This window comes from Copidosoma floridanum, unplaced genomic scaffold, assembly GCF_036245765.1.
Source record: "Copidosoma floridanum isolate Cflo_tuat_1 unplaced genomic scaffold, Cflo_Japanese_pri ptg000007l, whole genome shotgun sequence".
NCBI lineage: Eukaryota > Metazoa > Arthropoda > Insecta > Hymenoptera > Encyrtidae > Copidosoma > Copidosoma floridanum.
The window spans coordinates 9,596,100-9,613,832 of NW_028321884.1; the positions used below are offsets into that span (position 1 = coordinate 9,596,100).

The 17,733-nt window shown below is 38.6% G+C and overlaps 2 protein-coding genes across 6 annotated transcripts; both read left to right on the forward strand.

Moving 5' to 3' along the window:
* The first annotated feature begins 6 nt into the window (after positions 1-6).
* Positions 7-8,198, forward strand: LOC149375364 (CREB-binding protein-like). Of its 3 annotated transcripts, none has more exons than XM_089589074.1 (9): positions 7-62; positions 152-309; positions 659-963; positions 1,045-1,164; positions 1,411-1,712; positions 2,127-2,561; positions 2,659-3,004; positions 3,140-3,374; positions 3,475-8,198. In XM_089589074.1, the coding sequence occupies exons 4-9, from the start codon at positions 1,096-1,098 to the stop codon at positions 3,963-3,965; spliced, it is 1,878 nt and encodes a 625-aa protein (XP_089445200.1). In that variant the 5' UTR covers positions 7-62; positions 152-309; positions 659-963; positions 1,045-1,095; the 3' UTR covers positions 3,966-8,198. The 3 variants fall into 3 exon arrangements, with proteins under 3 accessions (XP_089445200.1, XP_089445201.1, XP_089445199.1); XM_089589075.1 differs by having other exon boundaries at positions 3,155-3,374; XM_089589073.1 differs by having other exon boundaries at positions 14-62; positions 3,137-3,374.
* A 2,017-nt stretch (positions 8,199-10,215) lies between these two features.
* On the forward strand, positions 10,216-17,279 carry LOC149375365 (CREB-binding protein-like). Of its 3 annotated transcripts, none has more exons than XM_089588429.1 (9): positions 10,216-10,271; positions 10,361-10,518; positions 10,868-11,172; positions 11,254-11,373; positions 11,618-11,919; positions 12,334-12,768; positions 12,866-13,211; positions 13,347-13,581; positions 13,682-17,279. In XM_089588429.1, the coding sequence occupies exons 4-9, from the start codon at positions 11,305-11,307 to the stop codon at positions 14,170-14,172; spliced, it is 1,878 nt and encodes a 625-aa protein (XP_089444555.1). In that variant the 5' UTR covers positions 10,216-10,271; positions 10,361-10,518; positions 10,868-11,172; positions 11,254-11,304; the 3' UTR covers positions 14,173-17,279. The 3 variants fall into 3 exon arrangements, with proteins under 3 accessions (XP_089444555.1, XP_089444556.1, XP_089444554.1); XM_089588430.1 differs by having other exon boundaries at positions 13,362-13,581; XM_089588428.1 differs by having other exon boundaries at positions 10,223-10,271; positions 13,344-13,581.
* Positions 17,280-17,733: the final 454 nt, after the last annotated feature.

A 17,733-nucleotide genomic window follows, 5' to 3' on the forward strand; every position in this document is an offset into this window, starting at 1 on the left:
TCTTATCCGATGTATTAGAAAACTTGGCTCTGACTTCCAAGGTTTATAGATACTGTACAAAGGTAAGCAGCTTTTAATTTTGTGTCTTCAAGGTAATTTTCATGCTATAGTGTAACTTTTTTGTAATCATTTACATGTTGTATTTTTGCAGTTATCGGAAGTCTTTGAAAAAGAAATTGATCCTGTGATGCACGCGCTGGGATACTGTTGCGGCAGAAAATATACGTTCAATCCACAAGTTATGTGCTGTTTCGGCAAGCAATTGTGTACGATAGCAAGGGACGCTAAGTACTTCTCGTACCAGAACAGGTCAGTAAAAATATTCATGCCAACATTTTTTTTATTAATATTCGATTTCATACATACAAAATTGTACGTATTTCAACCGATATATCTTTAAGCCCTTGGAGAAAATTTTCTCTTCAAACGTACTTACATTTTTACGATTCTAAGAATCGTTAAATTTTTGTTTTTTATCGTATTTTGCTTTCTTAATTTGGGTAAAAAATCTGAATAACCTCCTCCAAGTGCAATCGATATGTCCGTATGTAATTATATTATGCATGAATAGAAGACAATAGAACCAAGTAAAAGTCTACTTATTTTTGTAGTAATTATTTTTAAAATATATATTTTCTTCTGTCATCCTGGCGATCAGAGAATACCGAAGCCTAAAAGGTTACAAGATTGGTACAAAAAGATGCTAGAAAAGGGCATGCAAGAACGAATAGTATTGGACTTCAAGGTGAGCAGTAGTAGTTTGATTAATAAAATGTTACTAGTCCCAGTGTTACCTAAGTGTGAATTGTAACGCTTAGGTGTCTAGTGGGACTTAAAGTAATTTGCCCATTCCAAGTCCAACGTACAATTTTACCTTAAAAAATTCGTACACGGCATGAATGGGCTATACTTATATATAGTAAGGATCACATCGACACAAGGTATCACTGCGCGGTTTGCGATGTAAGTATGATTTTTGTCTGCTACAGCGTATTATTTTTGCTTTGGAAACAAAAATCACATTCTTTCAACATTCTTTTTCAGGATTTTGATTTATGTCTAAGTTGTAAAGAAACGGAAGGTCATCCACATCCCATGGAAAAACTTGGTTTGGATTTGGACGATGGATCGTCGCCGGCAGATGCAAAACAAGTAAATGCAATAGTACGTATTTTGTTTTTAATATAACTTTTTTTCTTTTTCTTTTTTTTTTTTTTTTTTTTTTTTTTTTTTTTTTTTTTTTTTTCACAGTACCGTCATTTTCATATTCATCTTTGTACATCTATAGCTATTTTGTATTTAAATGTACGTAGGTGTATGCAATGTTTTTTGTCGTTGAAAGTTAACTTTCAGTAAAATTATTAGCGTTTGAATTATATCTAACCGTCATTCAATTTGTTTTGCCAACAGGAATCGCGAAAGTTTTCGTTACAAAGGTGCATACAATCTTTGGTGCACGCATGTCAATGCAAAGACGCCAATTGCCGGTTAGCCAGCTGCCAGAGGATGAAGCGAGTGGTCAATCACGTAAAGACGTGCAAGCGAAAAAAGAACGGTGGCTGTCCGATTTGCAAACAGCTCATTGCTCTTGTCTGCCATCATGCACGCTCTTGTCCTGAACCAAAATGTCCAGTGCCTTACTGTTTCAACATCAAACAAAAACTGAAGCAACAACAACAACACCACCGTCTGCAGCAGGCTCAATTGATAAAGTAATTTTCGTTTATTATACATTACTAGATATTCTTGGGAAAATAAACGCTATGGGTATCAATTTGAAGAAAGAAAATAATTCAAGCGATTTCAAGTTTATTATACCGATTCAAAATATTTCTTGGTTGCATACCAGTATCATTGAATGCCAGCAAAACCGAGAATTTCATTAGCACTAAATGTCTAAAAATATCTTCAAGGTTGAGATGCGCGCGCGACGTTTTAATGTTTATTAATCCTTGAGTTCTTTGATGCCTAATAACTTTTATCTTCTTTACTAATATAATGCTTCCATTTACGTGTTTGTCGTTTAATATACTTGATTGTGAAAATCTTTTTCACTTTAAGCGTCATACTAATGTAACTCCAAAGGAGTGAATTGTATTTAATGGCCACATTTTAAAAATTTCTAGGCGACGTATGGCTGTGATGACAAATACTCGCTCAGCAGGCTCCGAATTGAGCATGCAAACAGGCTCGACACCAGTGAACACGACGATGCCCTCGGGCGTAACGATGAAGCCAGGCATAAGTCCAACGTCACTGCCGTCGCCACACCATCAGCCTGGTATCGGCATGAAACCCGGTACGCAAACGCCTCCTGCTCACGTTCTCCAGGTGGTTAAGCAAGTGCAGGAAGAAGCAGCAAGACAGCAAGCACCACATGTCGTCGGTTACGGCAAGGTGACGCCAGGCGGAGTCGGCGTTGGTGGTCTCGGGGTTAATATGGGCGCGGTTGCCGGAAAACCAGGTGGCGTCATGCCTCCGCCTCAGATGCAAAGGCCAATGCCCGTACAGATGGCTAATCCCGGTGGCGCACATCTTTTACCCATGGATCAGTGGCCAAAGTAAGTATTGGCTGGTAATAATCTTGATTCGTGAAATTTTTAATTTTTTTTTTTTAATGAATATTACTAATCTTTAATTTAATTTTTTTACTTGTAGCAATAGTACACTGAACTTTAGATATCAACCAAATGCAGTGATGCAACAAAATGCTAGCCTACGGCAGCAAGCCCCGCAGCTTCTCCCTCCACAGCAGCAGCAGCAACAACCGCAGCCTCAACAACAAATTCAGCCAGGAATGGCTGTTATTGGAGGTCAAATGGCTCGGAAACCCGGTATGTTGGGTTCTGCGGGACAAGTGGGCCAGAATGTTGCGGGAAAACAAGCTCTGCAGCAGTTGATGCAAACACTCAAAAGCCCCAACACGCCCGAGCAGCAAAACCAAATATTGCACATACTCAAAAGTAACCCACCTCTTATGGCTGCATTCATCAAACAACGCCAAGTAAGTTATACTTTACCGCAGTATTTGATATTTTTTTAAATTTTTTATTGCTACTAAGTGATTCTAACAGCAGCTTTAACACGATGCTTGATCCATAATAATGTGTCAAAACCCCATACTATTTATGAAAAGCAGGCCCTCGCTTTGCAGCAGCAACAGCAGCAGAGCCAGCAGCAAATGAACATGCAACACAATCCTCAGTGGCTGAAACAGCAACAGTTACTCATGATACAGAGGCAACAGCAGCAGAACGCTGCCCAGCAACAGGCAGCAGCCGCGGCGGCGGCATCTGTCGTGGGCTCGCAGCCCTTCACTCAGCCATCCGCACCTCCCTACGGCCAGCAGAGACCCATCAGGCCTCCAATGCTGGGTAAGTTTGTCGAAACTTTTTTTTTTCAATTTCAACATAATAATGTAACGAAACAATCGAATGAGATGATGAAAATGACAATGCGATTTCATTGTCACAGGTTACAGTGGATTCAACGAACAGGGCTACGTACAGCCGGGACTTAAACTGACGCCACCGCCGGTCCCGTCTCCCCAGGGCGTGATGGGACCTCCGGGAATCTCTTCGGTGCAGCAGCAACTGATGCAATCGGTACGCTCGCCACCTCCTATACGATCGCCCCAACCGGTACCGTCTCCGCGAAATCAGCCCGTTCCCTCGCCCCGCGCTGGCCCCGTACCCTCGCCTCACCATCATCCAGGTCACGCGGGCGGCACGCCCACACATTCGCCGGCACACGAGCTCGGTGGCCCCAGTGAGATGATGCTGTCGCAGTTGAGCCAAGCGACGGCCGGTGGTCAACCAGGACAGCCTGGACCGCATCCGGGTGTCCAGTTGCCCCTTCATCAGTCGCCTGCGGCGGCGAACGCTGCCGTTGGTGGCCAAGACGGCAACGACATTACCCCCATGACGCCGCAGGATCAGCTATCTAAATTCGTCGAGGGTTTGTAGTGACTTTTACTGGTGAAATCTTGATATGGTGCTTATAGAGACTCAAGCCAGCTGGCCAGCTTGCCACTGCTAATTAGTAATTATTAGTAATTAAAATAAGTACAGAAATTATGCGTAACGCGCGCCCTTCCCCGTGGCTCTGAAGGAGGGCGCACTCACATACCTATATAGAGACATGAGACAATGTTGTATATAGTTTATACATATTATAAATGAGCATATATTTTAAATTAAGGTATAGTTTAAACAAATCGCGCGAGGCACTGCGTATAGTAGATAAAAAAAAAGAAAAGAAAAAATACGAGCCGTAAGAGAGACGAGCGGCAAGAGAAGGAAAGGGAGCGCAACGACGCTTATCGACTTTTTTTAAATTGCATTACTATAGATGATATTATTTTTATGATTATTATTATTATTATTATGTGTATCGACGACCGAAAGAGATATCCCTCGATCGCGTCCTTTCCTTCTGTGCTTGTGGGGGTTGTTATTGGTTTAAGGAGAAGATGTATAACAATAGAAGAGACAGGGAAGGATAGACTTTTGTAAAAAATTAACAACGGGAGGCAAACAGATTGTGAGGAAGAAAGAGAAAAAAATGAAATTATTCAAATTGATATTACGCTTGTATATCAGCTTGTCAAGATTTCTCGGTTATCCCGCTTTCACAGAGTAGTCGTCCTTTTTTTTGGAACATCATTGAAGAGAAGAAAAAAAAAAGTATTACATTAGGTTGCGTTGGCCAAAGTGATACCCAATTATAGGCTGAGGTACACCTATACAATATACGTACAGGTATACTTCAGCATATATTCGGTTGTCGCTTTTGGCCATTCATTTACAATTATTATTATTATTTAATTAATTTTACTTCCCTACCTAAGGCATTTTTGAGAGTCTGGTGTTCCCTCAGTAGGAAGTATAGGACTCGGCGCATATGCGACATCGGTCCGCAGCTACCTCGGGCCGTCCCACTTATCCGACGACAACTACCATTTCCCCCCTCTGGCGCAGTGTTGTGCGCCTTACGGCACACTCTCCGCCCGCCAATTACTTTCCGCCCACGGGCGGGAAGAAACATTCTGGCCCTGCCAGGCCCAATGGTAGTCGTCGTCAGATTTTTGCGGACGTAAGGTAGCTGCGGGGCGATGGAACTTATGCGGCGAGTCCTGTCGGGTCTACTGGGGGCACCTCAAAAATGCCCCAGGGGGGAAAAGTTCGTTCCCGCTCTAGGGTGGAAAGTAGATGGCGGGTGGAAAGTGTGCCCTAGGGCGTAATAACGCCATAGGGCTCACTTTCCGCCCATTACTTTCCACCCTAGAGCGGGAACGAACTTTGGGCCTGGCAGGGTCAGAATGTTTCTTCCCGTACTTTGTCGGGAAGTAATTGGCGGGCGGGGAGTGTGCCATTGGGGCATAGCAGTGGGCCCGAGGGACGAAAATGTTCTCACCTTGGGCAGAAACTACAACTTGTGTTTCTGCCCAAGGTGAAAACATTTTCGGAACGCGAAAGGAACCTTCGTCAGATGCTATTTTGATGTCGCGATCTTGACAATTATCTCATCGTTACTACGTGAATGAATCACATACAGGGGCATCAATAGAGCAGCGACGTATATGCGGTTTCACTGACTTGCAGATTTGGAAGGTTTTTTCGTTTGGGTGGACACTGCAGCACAGCTCTCACCTTCCAGTCCCCGTGTATGGCCCCGTAAAGTACGGACCCTCTCTTTGTTAACATTCACTCGAGAGTAATCCCTTGATCACCTCCGTTCCTTCGATCTCACTAAGTGCCGGCATCTCCCGTATACACCCTCACTCACCTCACTCTTTGTCTCTTTCTCTCTCTCACCCCTTCTCTTTATCCCAAGTTTCTTCAAAACTTTTGTATACACTTTTCGCCAATGTAGCACCCGAAAACTTCTCGTATACATGTTGCATAAAAAGTGAACGTCAATAATTATCAATATGAGCGCTCGCGCGTGACTGTGTTTTTGTATTGTTTAAATACCTAAATGTATGTATTAAAACAGAACATTATCGCAACATATATATATACATATTAATAATAATAATAATATATCTTTAAATTCTTAAAACAAATTACGTAACGTATGAATATGAAAAAAATCTTCTTTTATTTTTCGATATTTTAGGTAGTAGAAAGAAAAATAACGATTCAGATCTTGGCACATATTTTTATTTTTTCAGAACTTTATGCAAAAAATAATTATCTTACAAAACCGTTGAAATTTAAAATATAAGCTATTAACGTTATCATAAATGAGTTTTTAAAATTTTATGAATATTTGTAGTACCGTTTCCGTTAAATTTAACTTCCAATTAGCATGTTTTAACGTAAAGTTTTATAAGCAAATGATTTAAAAATATCTGTCTTCGTAAATAACTAAAAATTTTCTCACGATTTTTTCATAAAAGGAGTATATGTAAAATACAACTTTGATTCATCTACCAAAGAATAAAAAATATGTCGCGTGCCATTTTGAAAAAAACTCACTACGCCTTTAGTACATCTATATAGTGACCCAGTTATTCTCAACTTTTGTCATTTCATAAATTTTATTCTTTCTTTTTTGTTAATTTTGTAATGTCAAGTTTGTTAAGGTTTTAAGTGTTGAATGATCAAAAAAAAACATTAAGTAAGAACATAATTATTAGATTTTTCCAAGCTACGTTTTCAGAGTGTATCGAAGGGACTTGGTGACATGTACGCAGATATACTTTGCTCGTAAGAATTTAACCACAATATACCTATATGTCGCCAACTCTCTCCGACATACTCTGAAAACGTAGCTTCAACAAATCTACTGATTATCTGTTTTATTGCATAAGTTGAGAACTACTGGGGATATTAAAAAAATGTGCCAAGTCCTAAATCGCGTGTTCTTGATAATTTTATTATTACGTAGGGTATTATTTATCTTTATTATTTGTTATCTCGGTATTTACTCTTATTATTTTTGAAAAAAAAATTTTTATTGATTAAACTCAATTTTTCACTTTTTTGGTACCCTAAAAATTGATAAGTAAAAAAAGATAATACATACATTTAGATGTAAAAACGATACAAAAACCCAGACACACGATCGCGCGCCATATTAATAATCATTGACGTTTATTTTTTACGCAACACGTGAACGAAAAGTTGGTCGGAGCTACATTGAGTGAAAAATATACAAAAATATCAAGTATGAGTATCAAGGAAATACGGACGGGATAGGGAACTACTCGAGTGATAAAAACAAAGAGAGCGCCGTACTTTTAACGGGAGCCATAACTCGGGGAGGAAGGTGTTAGAGTGTGCTGCATGTGTGGCCACCGGAAAACGAAAGACCTTACAATAGCAAGTTTTGAAGGTGCATATTTTAGCGTTGTATATGCACTTTCAATTACTTGCAGAATTGTGAGGTTTTTTCGTTTGGGTGGACACTGCAGCACAGCTCTCACCTTCCAGTCCCCGTGTATGGCCCCGTAAAGTACGGACCCTCTCTTTGTTAACATTCACTCGAGAGTAATCCCTTGATCACCTCCGTTCCTTCGATCTCACTAAGTGCCGGCATCTCCCGTATACACCCTCACTCACCTCACTCTTTGTCTCTTTCTCTCTCTCACCCCTTCTCTTTATCCCAAGTTTCTTCAAAACTTTTGTATACACTTTTCGCCAATGTAGCACCCGAAAACTTCTCGTATACATGTTGCATAAAAAGTGAACGTCAATAATTATCAATATGAGTGCTCGCGCGTGATTATGTTTTTGTATTGTTTGTACACCTAAATGTATGTATTTAAACAAAACATTTTCTCAGAAGGGGGATATATATATATATATGTAATGGTAATAATAATAATAATAATAATATATCTTTAAATACTTTAATCAACTTACGTTACGTATGAATATGAAAAAAATCTTCTTTTATTTTTCGATATTTTAGGTAGTAGAAAGAAAAAAAACGATTCAGATCTTGGCACATATTTTTATTTTTTCAGAACTTTACGCAAAAAATAATTTTCTTACAAAACTGTTGAAATTTAAAATATAAGCTATTAACGTTTACATAAATAAGTTTTTTAAATTTAATGAATATTTTTAGTACCGTTTCCGTTAAATTTAACTTCCAATTAGCATGTTTTAGCGTAAAGTTTTATAAGCAAATGATTTAAAAATATCTGTCTTCGTAAATAACTAAAAATTTTCTCACGATTTTTTCATAAAAGGAATACATGTAAAATATAACTTTGATTCATCTACCAAAGAATAAAAAATATGTCGCGTGCCATTTTGAAAAAAACTCACTACGCCTTTAGTACATCTATATAGTGACCCAGTTATTCTCAACTTTTGTCATTTCATAAATTTTATTCTTTCTTTTTTGTTAATTTTGTAATGTCAAGTTTGTTAAGGTTTTAAGTGTTGAATGATCAAAAAAAAACATTAAGTAAGAACATAATTATTAGATTTTTCCAAGCTACGTTTTCAGAGTGTATCGAAGGGACTTGGTGACATGTACGCAGATATACTTTGCTCGTAAGAATTTAACCACAATATACCTACATGTCGCCAACTCTCTCCGACATACTCTGAAAACGTAGCTTCAACAAATCTACTGATTATCTGTTTTATTGCATAAGTTGAGAACTACTGGGGATATTAAAAAAATGTGCCAAGTCCTAAATCGCGTGTTCTTGATAATTTTATTATTACGTAGGGTATTATTTATCTTTATTATTTTTTATCTCGGTATTTACTCTTATTATTTTTGAAAAAAAAATTTTTATTGATTAAACTCAATTTTTCACTTTTTTGGTACCCTAAGAATTGATAAATAAAAAAAGATAATACATACATTTAGATGTAAAAACGATACAAAAACCCAGACACACGATCGCGCGCCATATTAATAATCATTGACGTTTATTTTTTACGCAACACGTGAACGAAAAGTTGGTCGGAGCTACATTGAGTGAAAAATATACAAAAATATGAAGTATGAGTATCAAGGAAATACGGACGGGATAGGGAACTACTCGAGTGATAAAAACAAAGAGAGCGCCGTACTTTAAACGGGAGCCATAACTCGGGGAGGAAGGTGTTAGAGTGTGCTGCATGTGTGGCCACCGGAAAACGAAAGACCTTACAATAGCAAGTTTTGAAGGTGCGTATTTGACGTCGCTGTTCACTTGATGCCTTTGTATGGCATTCACGTAGTAACTGTCAGATGATTGTTAGAGAAAGCGAATCAAAATAGCACCCGACAAACGTTTCTTTCGCGAAAAAAAAAATAAAATAAAAATAAATATTAATAATAATAATTGTAAATGAATTCATCAATAATCGAATTTCCTAATTTTTATGATAAATGTAATAGCTCTTGTAAAAAAGGGAGACCGCTTTGTGAAAGGGGGATAGCCGAGCGATCTTAAAATGTTTAAAATCTTAACGTGGAGATAAGTATCCGTGATTTAATGACAAGAGAGAGATAACTCCTTGTTTGCCTCTTCTCTCTCTTTTGTTATTTTATATCCTCTCCTTGACAGCCTGTTGAAAATAACAGCCCTTTACAAGCTGTCTAATGTAAATTAAATATTATTCATTGATAATTTGCCGGTTCTCATGCCAATAACATCAAAAATAATAATAAAATGAAAAAATAAAAAACTTGTCCATATTCACATCTCTTATTTTTTATTAAGTCGAGTTTTATATAAATATAATTATAGTTTCGTCTATATTTTCACTCAAGTATGGACGAATTTCCATACTTTGTTCCCACTAGTGTATAAATCACATTTTATATTATATATAGTAATGTTATTTTTATGATTTCTTTTTGTTATCATTTTATATTAGATAAAATATAATTTCCTAGTGTGTACAATCTATTTGTATATAAAGCACTGTGGACTCTCAACACACAAAGCTCGTTCACTATCAACGTTGGAGTTGTGAAAAAAAAAAAAATCATTGTTTTTTTCTCTGTACAAAAATGTCTTATCTATTTTTCTTTATTTCTTAATTTTAGTAAGAAAAGACTCTTCAATTTTTTAATAAAAAGAAATATTTAAAAAAATATATAAATTGTGTATACTCATTTCAAAAATTCATCAAGTGAAAAAAAAATTAAATGCAAATTCAATCTATGGATGAAGAGCCAAGAAGTCAATAATATTATACCCGCGCATTTATCTATTTTTTAAAATCTTTGGTTTCTTCATAACCATTTTCTTATCCGATGTATTAGAAAACTTGGCTCTGACTTCCAAGGTTTATAGATACTGTACAAAGGTAAGCAGCTTTTAATTTTGTGTCTTCAAGGTAATTTTCATGCTATAGTGTAACTTTTTTGTAATCATTTACATGTTGTATTTTTGCAGTTATCGGAAGTCTTTGAAAAAGAAATTGATCCTGTGATGCACGCGCTGGGATACTGTTGCGGCAGAAAATATACGTTCAATCCACAAGTTATGTGCTGTTTCGGCAAGCAATTGTGTACGATAGCAAGGGACGCTAAGTACTTCTCGTACCAGAACAGGTCAGTAAAAATATTCATGCCAACATTTTTTTTATTAATATTCGATTTCATACATACAAAATTGTACGTATTTCAACCGATATATCTTTAAGCCCTTGGAGAAAATTTTCTCTTCAAACGTACTTACATTTTTACGATTCTAAGAATCGTTAAATTTTTGTTTTTTATCGTATTTTGCTTTCTTAATTTGGGTAAAAAATCTGAATAACCTCCTCCAAGTGCAATCGATATGTCCGTATGTAATTATATTATGCATGAATAGAAGACAATAGAACCAAGTAAAAGTCTACTTATTTTTGTAGTAATTATTTTTAAAATATATATTTTCTTCTGTCATCCTGGCGATCAGAGAATACCGAAGCCTAAAAGGTTACAAGATTGGTACAAAAAGATGCTAGAAAAGGGCATGCAAGAACGAATAGTATTGGACTTCAAGGTGAGCAGTAGTAGTTTGATTAATAAAATGTTACTAGTCCCAGTGTTACCTAAGTGTGAATTGTAACGCTTAGGTGTCTAGTGGGACTTAAAGTAATTTGCCCATTCCAAGTCCAACGTACAATTTTACCTTAAAAAATTCGTACACGGCATGAATGGGCTATACTTATATATAGTAAGGATCACATCGACACAAGGTATCACTGCGCGGTTTGCGATGTAAGTATGATTTTTGTCTGCTACAGCGTATTATTTTTGCTTTGGAAACAAAAATCACATTCTTTCAACATTCTTTTTCAGGATTTTGATTTATGTCTAAGTTGTAAAGAAACGGAAGGTCATCCACATCCCATGGAAAAACTTGGTTTGGATTTGGACGATGGATCGTCGCCGGCAGATGCAAAACAAGTAAATGCAATAGTACGTATTTTGTTTTTAATATAACTTTTTTTCTTTTTCTTTTTTTTTTTTTTTTTTTTTTTTTTTTTTTTTTTTTTTTTCACAGTACCGTCATTTTCATATTCATCTTTGTACATCTATAGCTATTTTGTATTTAAATGTACGTAGGTGTATGCAATGTTTTTTGTCGTTGAAAGTTAACTTTCAGTAAAATTATTAGCGTTTGAATTATATCTAACCGTCATTCAATTTGTTTTGCCAACAGGAATCGCGAAAGTTTTCGTTACAAAGGTGCATACAATCTTTGGTGCACGCATGTCAATGCAAAGACGCCAATTGCCGGTTAGCCAGCTGCCAGAGGATGAAGCGAGTGGTCAATCACGTAAAGACGTGCAAGCGAAAAAAGAACGGTGGCTGTCCGATTTGCAAACAGCTCATTGCTCTTGTCTGCCATCATGCACGCTCTTGTCCTGAACCAAAATGTCCAGTGCCTTACTGTTTCAACATCAAACAAAAACTGAAGCAACAACAACAACACCACCGTCTGCAGCAGGCTCAATTGATAAAGTAATTTTCGTTTATTATACATTACTAGATATTCTTGGGAAAATAAACGCTATGGGTATCAATTTGAAGAAAGAAAATAATTCAAGCGATTTCAAGTTTATTATACCGATTCAAAATATTTCTTGGTTGCATACCAGTATCATTGAATGCCAGCAAAACCGAGAATTTCATTAGCACTAAATGTCTAAAAATATCTTCAAGGTTGAGATGCGCGCGCGACGTTTTAATGTTTATTAATCCTTGAGTTCTTTGATGCCTAATAACTTTTATCTTCTTTACTAATATAATGCTTCCATTTACGTGTTTGTCGTTTAATATACTTGATTGTGAAAATCTTTTTCACTTTAAGCGTCATACTAATGTAACTCCAAAGGAGTGAATTGTATTTAATGGCCACATTTTAAAAATTTCTAGGCGACGTATGGCTGTGATGACAAATACTCGCTCAGCAGGCTCCGAATTGAGCATGCAAACAGGCTCGACACCAGTGAACACGACGATGCCCTCGGGCGTAACGATGAAGCCAGGCATAAGTCCAACGTCACTGCCGTCGCCACACCATCAGCCTGGTATCGGCATGAAACCCGGTACGCAAACGCCTCCTGCTCACGTTCTCCAGGTGGTTAAGCAAGTGCAGGAAGAAGCAGCAAGACAGCAAGCACCACATGTCGTCGGTTACGGCAAGGTGACGCCAGGCGGAGTCGGCGTTGGTGGTCTCGGGGTTAATATGGGCGCGGTTGCCGGAAAACCAGGTGGCGTCATGCCTCCGCCTCAGATGCAAAGGCCAATGCCCGTACAGATGGCTAATCCCGGTGGCGCACATCTTTTACCCATGGATCAGTGGCCAAAGTAAGTATTGGCTGGTAATAATCTTGATTCGTGAAATTTTTAATTTTTTTTTTTTAATGAATATTACTAATCTTTAATTTAATTTTTTTACTTGTAGCAATAGTACACTGAACTTTAGATATCAACCAAATGCAGTGATGCAACAAAATGCTAGCCTACGGCAGCAAGCCCCGCAGCTTCTCCCTCCACAGCAGCAGCAGCAACAACCGCAGCCTCAACAACAAATTCAGCCAGGAATGGCTGTTATTGGAGGTCAAATGGCTCGGAAACCCGGTATGTTGGGTTCTGCGGGACAAGTGGGCCAGAATGTTGCGGGAAAACAAGCTCTGCAGCAGTTGATGCAAACACTCAAAAGCCCCAACACGCCCGAGCAGCAAAACCAAATATTGCACATACTCAAAAGTAACCCACCTCTTATGGCTGCATTCATCAAACAACGCCAAGTAAGTTATACTTTACCGCAGTATTTGATATTTTTTTAAATTTTTTATTGCTACTAAGTGATTCTAACAGCAGCTTTAACACGATGCTTGATCCATAATAATGTGTCAAAACCCCATACTATTTATGAAAAGCAGGCCCTCGCTTTGCAGCAGCAACAGCAGCAGAGCCAGCAGCAAATGAACATGCAACACAATCCTCAGTGGCTGAAACAGCAACAGTTACTCATGATACAGAGGCAACAGCAGCAGAACGCTGCCCAGCAACAGGCAGCAGCCGCGGCGGCGGCATCTGTCGTGGGCTCGCAGCCCTTCACTCAGCCATCCGCACCTCCCTACGGCCAGCAGAGACCCATCAGGCCTCCAATGCTGGGTAAGTTTGTCGAAACTTTTTTTTTTCAATTTCAACATAATAATGTAACGAAACAATCGAATGAGATGATGAAAATGACAATGCGATTTCATTGTCACAGGTTACAGTGGATTCAACGAACAGGGCTACGTACAGCCGGGACTTAAACTGACGCCACCGCCGGTCCCGTCTCCCCAGGGCGTGATGGGACCTCCGGGAATCTCTTCGGTGCAGCAGCAACTGATGCAATCGGTACGCTCGCCACCTCCTATACGATCGCCCCAACCGGTACCGTCTCCGCGAAATCAGCCCGTTCCCTCGCCCCGCGCTGGCCCCGTACCCTCGCCTCACCATCATCCAGGTCACGCGGGCGGCACGCCCACACATTCGCCGGCACACGAGCTCGGTGGCCCCAGTGAGATGATGCTGTCGCAGTTGAGCCAAGCGACGGCCGGTGGTCAACCAGGACAGCCTGGACCGCATCCGGGTGTCCAGTTGCCCCTTCATCAGTCGCCTGCGGCGGCGAACGCTGCCGTTGGTGGCCAAGACGGCAACGACATTACCCCCATGACGCCGCAGGATCAGCTATCTAAATTCGTCGAGGGTTTGTAGTGACTTTTACTGGTGAAATCTTGATATGGTGCTTATAGAGACTCAAGCCAGCTGGCCAGCTTGCCACTGCTAATTAGTAATTATTAGTAATTAAAATAAGTACAGAAATTATGCGTAACGCGCGCCCTTCCCCGTGGCTCTGAAGGAGGGCGCACTCACATACCTATATAGAGACATGAGACAATGTTGTATATAGTTTATACATATTATAAATGAGCATATATTTTAAATTAAGGTATAGTTTAAACAAATCGCGCGAGGCACTGCGTATAGTAGATAAAAAAAAAGAAAAGAAAAAATACGAGCCGTAAGAGAGACGAGCGGCAAGAGAAGGAAAGGGAGCGCAACGACGCTTATCGACTTTTTTTAAATTGCATTACTATAGATGATATTATTTTTATGATTATTATTATTATTATTATGTGTATCGACGACCGAAAGAGATATCCCTCGATCGCGTCCTTTCCTTCTGTGCTTGTGGGGGTTGTTATTGGTTTAAGGAGAAGATGTATAACAATAGAAGAGACAGGGAAGGATAGACTTTTGTAAAAAATTAACAACGGGAGGCAAACAGATTGTGAGGAAGAAAGAGAAAAAAATGAAATTATTCAAATTGATATTACGCTTGTATATCAGCTTGTCAAGATTTCTCGGTTATCCCGCTTTCACAGAGTAGTCGTCCTTTTTTTTGGAACATCATTGAAGAGAAGAAAAAAAAAAGTATTACATTAGGTTGCGTTGGCCAAAGTGATACCCAATTATAGGCTGAGGTACACCTATACAATATACGTACAGGTATACTTCAGCATATATTCGGTTGTCGCTTTTGGCCATTCATTTACAATTATTATTATTATTTAATTAATTTTACTTCCCTACCTAAGGCATTTTTGAGAGTCTGGTGTTCCCTCAGTAGGAAGTATAGGACTCGGCGCATATGCGACATCGGTCCGCAGCTACCTCGGGCCGTCCCACTTATCCGACGACAACTACCATTTCCCCCCTCTGGCGCAGTGTTGTGCGCCTTACGGCACACTCTCCGCCCGCCAATTACTTTCCGCCCACGGGCGGGAAGAAACATTCTGGCCCTGCCAGGCCCAATGGTAGTCGTCGTCAGATTTTTGCGGACGTAAGGTAGCTGCGGGGCGATGGAACTTATGCGGCGAGTCCTGTCGGGTCTACTGGGGGCACCTCAAAAATGCCCCAGGGGGGAAAAGTTCGTTCCCGCTCTAGGGTGGAAAGTAGATGGAGGGTGGAAAGTGTGCCCTAGGGCGTAATAACGCCATAGGGCTCACTTTCCGCCCATTACTTTCCACCCTAGAGCGGGAACGAACTTTGGGCCTGGCAGGGTCAGAATGTTTCTTCCCGTACTTTGTCGGGAAGTAATTGGCGGGCGGGGAGTGTGCCATTGGGGCATAGCAGTGGGCCCGAGGGACGAAAATGTTCTCACCTTGGGCAGAAACTACAACTTGTGTTTCTGCCCAAGGTGAAAACATTTTCGGAACGCGAAAGGAACCTTCGTCAGATGCTATTTTGATGTCGCGATCTTGACAATTATCTCATCGTTACTACGTGAATGAATCACATACAGGGGCATCAATAGAGCAGCGACGTATATGCGGTTTCACTGACTTGCAGATTTGGAAGGTTTTTTCGTTTGGGTGGACACTGCAGCACAGCTCTCACCTTCCAGTCCCCGTGTATGGCCCCGTAAAGTACGGACCCTCTCTTTGTTAACATTCACTCGAGAGTAATCCCTTGATCACCTCCGTTCCTTCGATCTCACTAAGTGCCGGCATCTCCCGTATACACCCTCACTCACCTCACTCTTTGTCTCTTTCTCTCTCTCACCCCTTCTCTTTATCCCAAGTTTCTTCAAAACTTTTGTATACACTTTTCGCCAATGCAGCACCCGAAAACTTCTCGTATACATGTTGCATAAAAAGTGAACGTCAATAATTATCAATATGAGCGCTCGCGCGTGACTGTGTTTTTGTATTGTTTAAATACCTAAATGTATGTATTAAAACAGAACATTATCGCAACATATATATATACATATTAATAATAATAATAATATATCTTTAAATTCTTAAAACAAATTACGTAACGTATGAATATGAAAAAAATCTTCTTTTATTTTTCGATATTTTAGGTAGTAGAAAGAAAAATAACGATTCAGATCTTGGCACATATTTTTATTTTTTCAGAACTTTATGCAAAAAATAATTATCTTACAAAACCGTTAAAATTTAAAATATAAGCTATTAACGTTATCATAAATGAGTTTTTAAAATTTTATGAATATTTGTAGTACCGTTTCCGTTAAATTTAACTTCCAATTAGCATGTTTTAACGTAAAGTTTTATAAGCAAATGATTTAAAAATATCTGTCTTCGTAAATAACTAAAAATTTTCTCACGATTTTTTCATAAAAGGAGTATATGTAAAATACAACTTTGATTCATCTACCAAAGAATAAAAAATATGTCGCGTGCCATTTTGAAAAAAACTCACTACGCCTTTAGTACATCTATATAGTGACCCAGTTATTCTCAACTTTTGTCATTTCATAAATTTTATTCTTTCTTTTTTGTTAATTTTGTAATGTCAAGTTTGTTAAGGTTTTAAGTGTTGAATGATCAAAAAAAAACATTAAGTAAGAACATAATTATTAGATTTTTCCAAGCTACGTTTTCAGAGTGTATCGAAGGGACTTGGTGACATGTACGCAGATATACTTTGCTCGTAAGAATTTAACCACAATATACCTATATGTCGCCAACTCTCTCCGACATACTCTGAAAACGTAGCTTCAACAAATCTACTGATTATCTGTTTTATTGCATAAGTTGAGAACTACTGGGGATATTAAAAAAATGTGCCAAGTCCTAAATCGCGTGTTCTTGATAATTTTATTATTACGTAGGGTATTATTTATCTTTATTATTTGTTATCTCGGTATTTACTCTTATTATTTTTGAAAAAAAAATTTTTATTGATTAAACTCAATTTTTCACTTTTTTGGTACCCTAAGAATTGATAAATAAAAAAAGATAATACATACATTTAGATGTAAAAACGATACAAAAACCCAGACACACGATCGCGCGTTATATTAATAATCATTGACGTTTATTTTTTACGCAACACGTGAACGAAAAGTTGGTCGGAGCTACATTGAGTGAAAAATATACAAAAATATGAAGTATGAGTATCAAGGAAATACGGACGGGATAGGGAACTACTCGAGTGATAAAAACAAAGAGAGCGCCGTACTTTAAACGGGAGCCATAACTCGGGGAGGAAGGTGTTAGAGTGTGCTGCATGTGTGGCCACCGGAAAACGAAAGACCTTACAATAGCAAGTTTTGAAGGTGCGTATTTGACGTCGCTGTTCACTTGATGCCTTTGTATGGCATTCACGTAGTAACTGTCAGATGATTGTTAGAGAAAGCGAATCAAAATAGCACCCGACAAACGTTTCTTTCGCGAAAAAAAAAATAAAATAAAAATAAATATTAATAATAATAATTGTAAATGAATTCATCAATAATCGAAT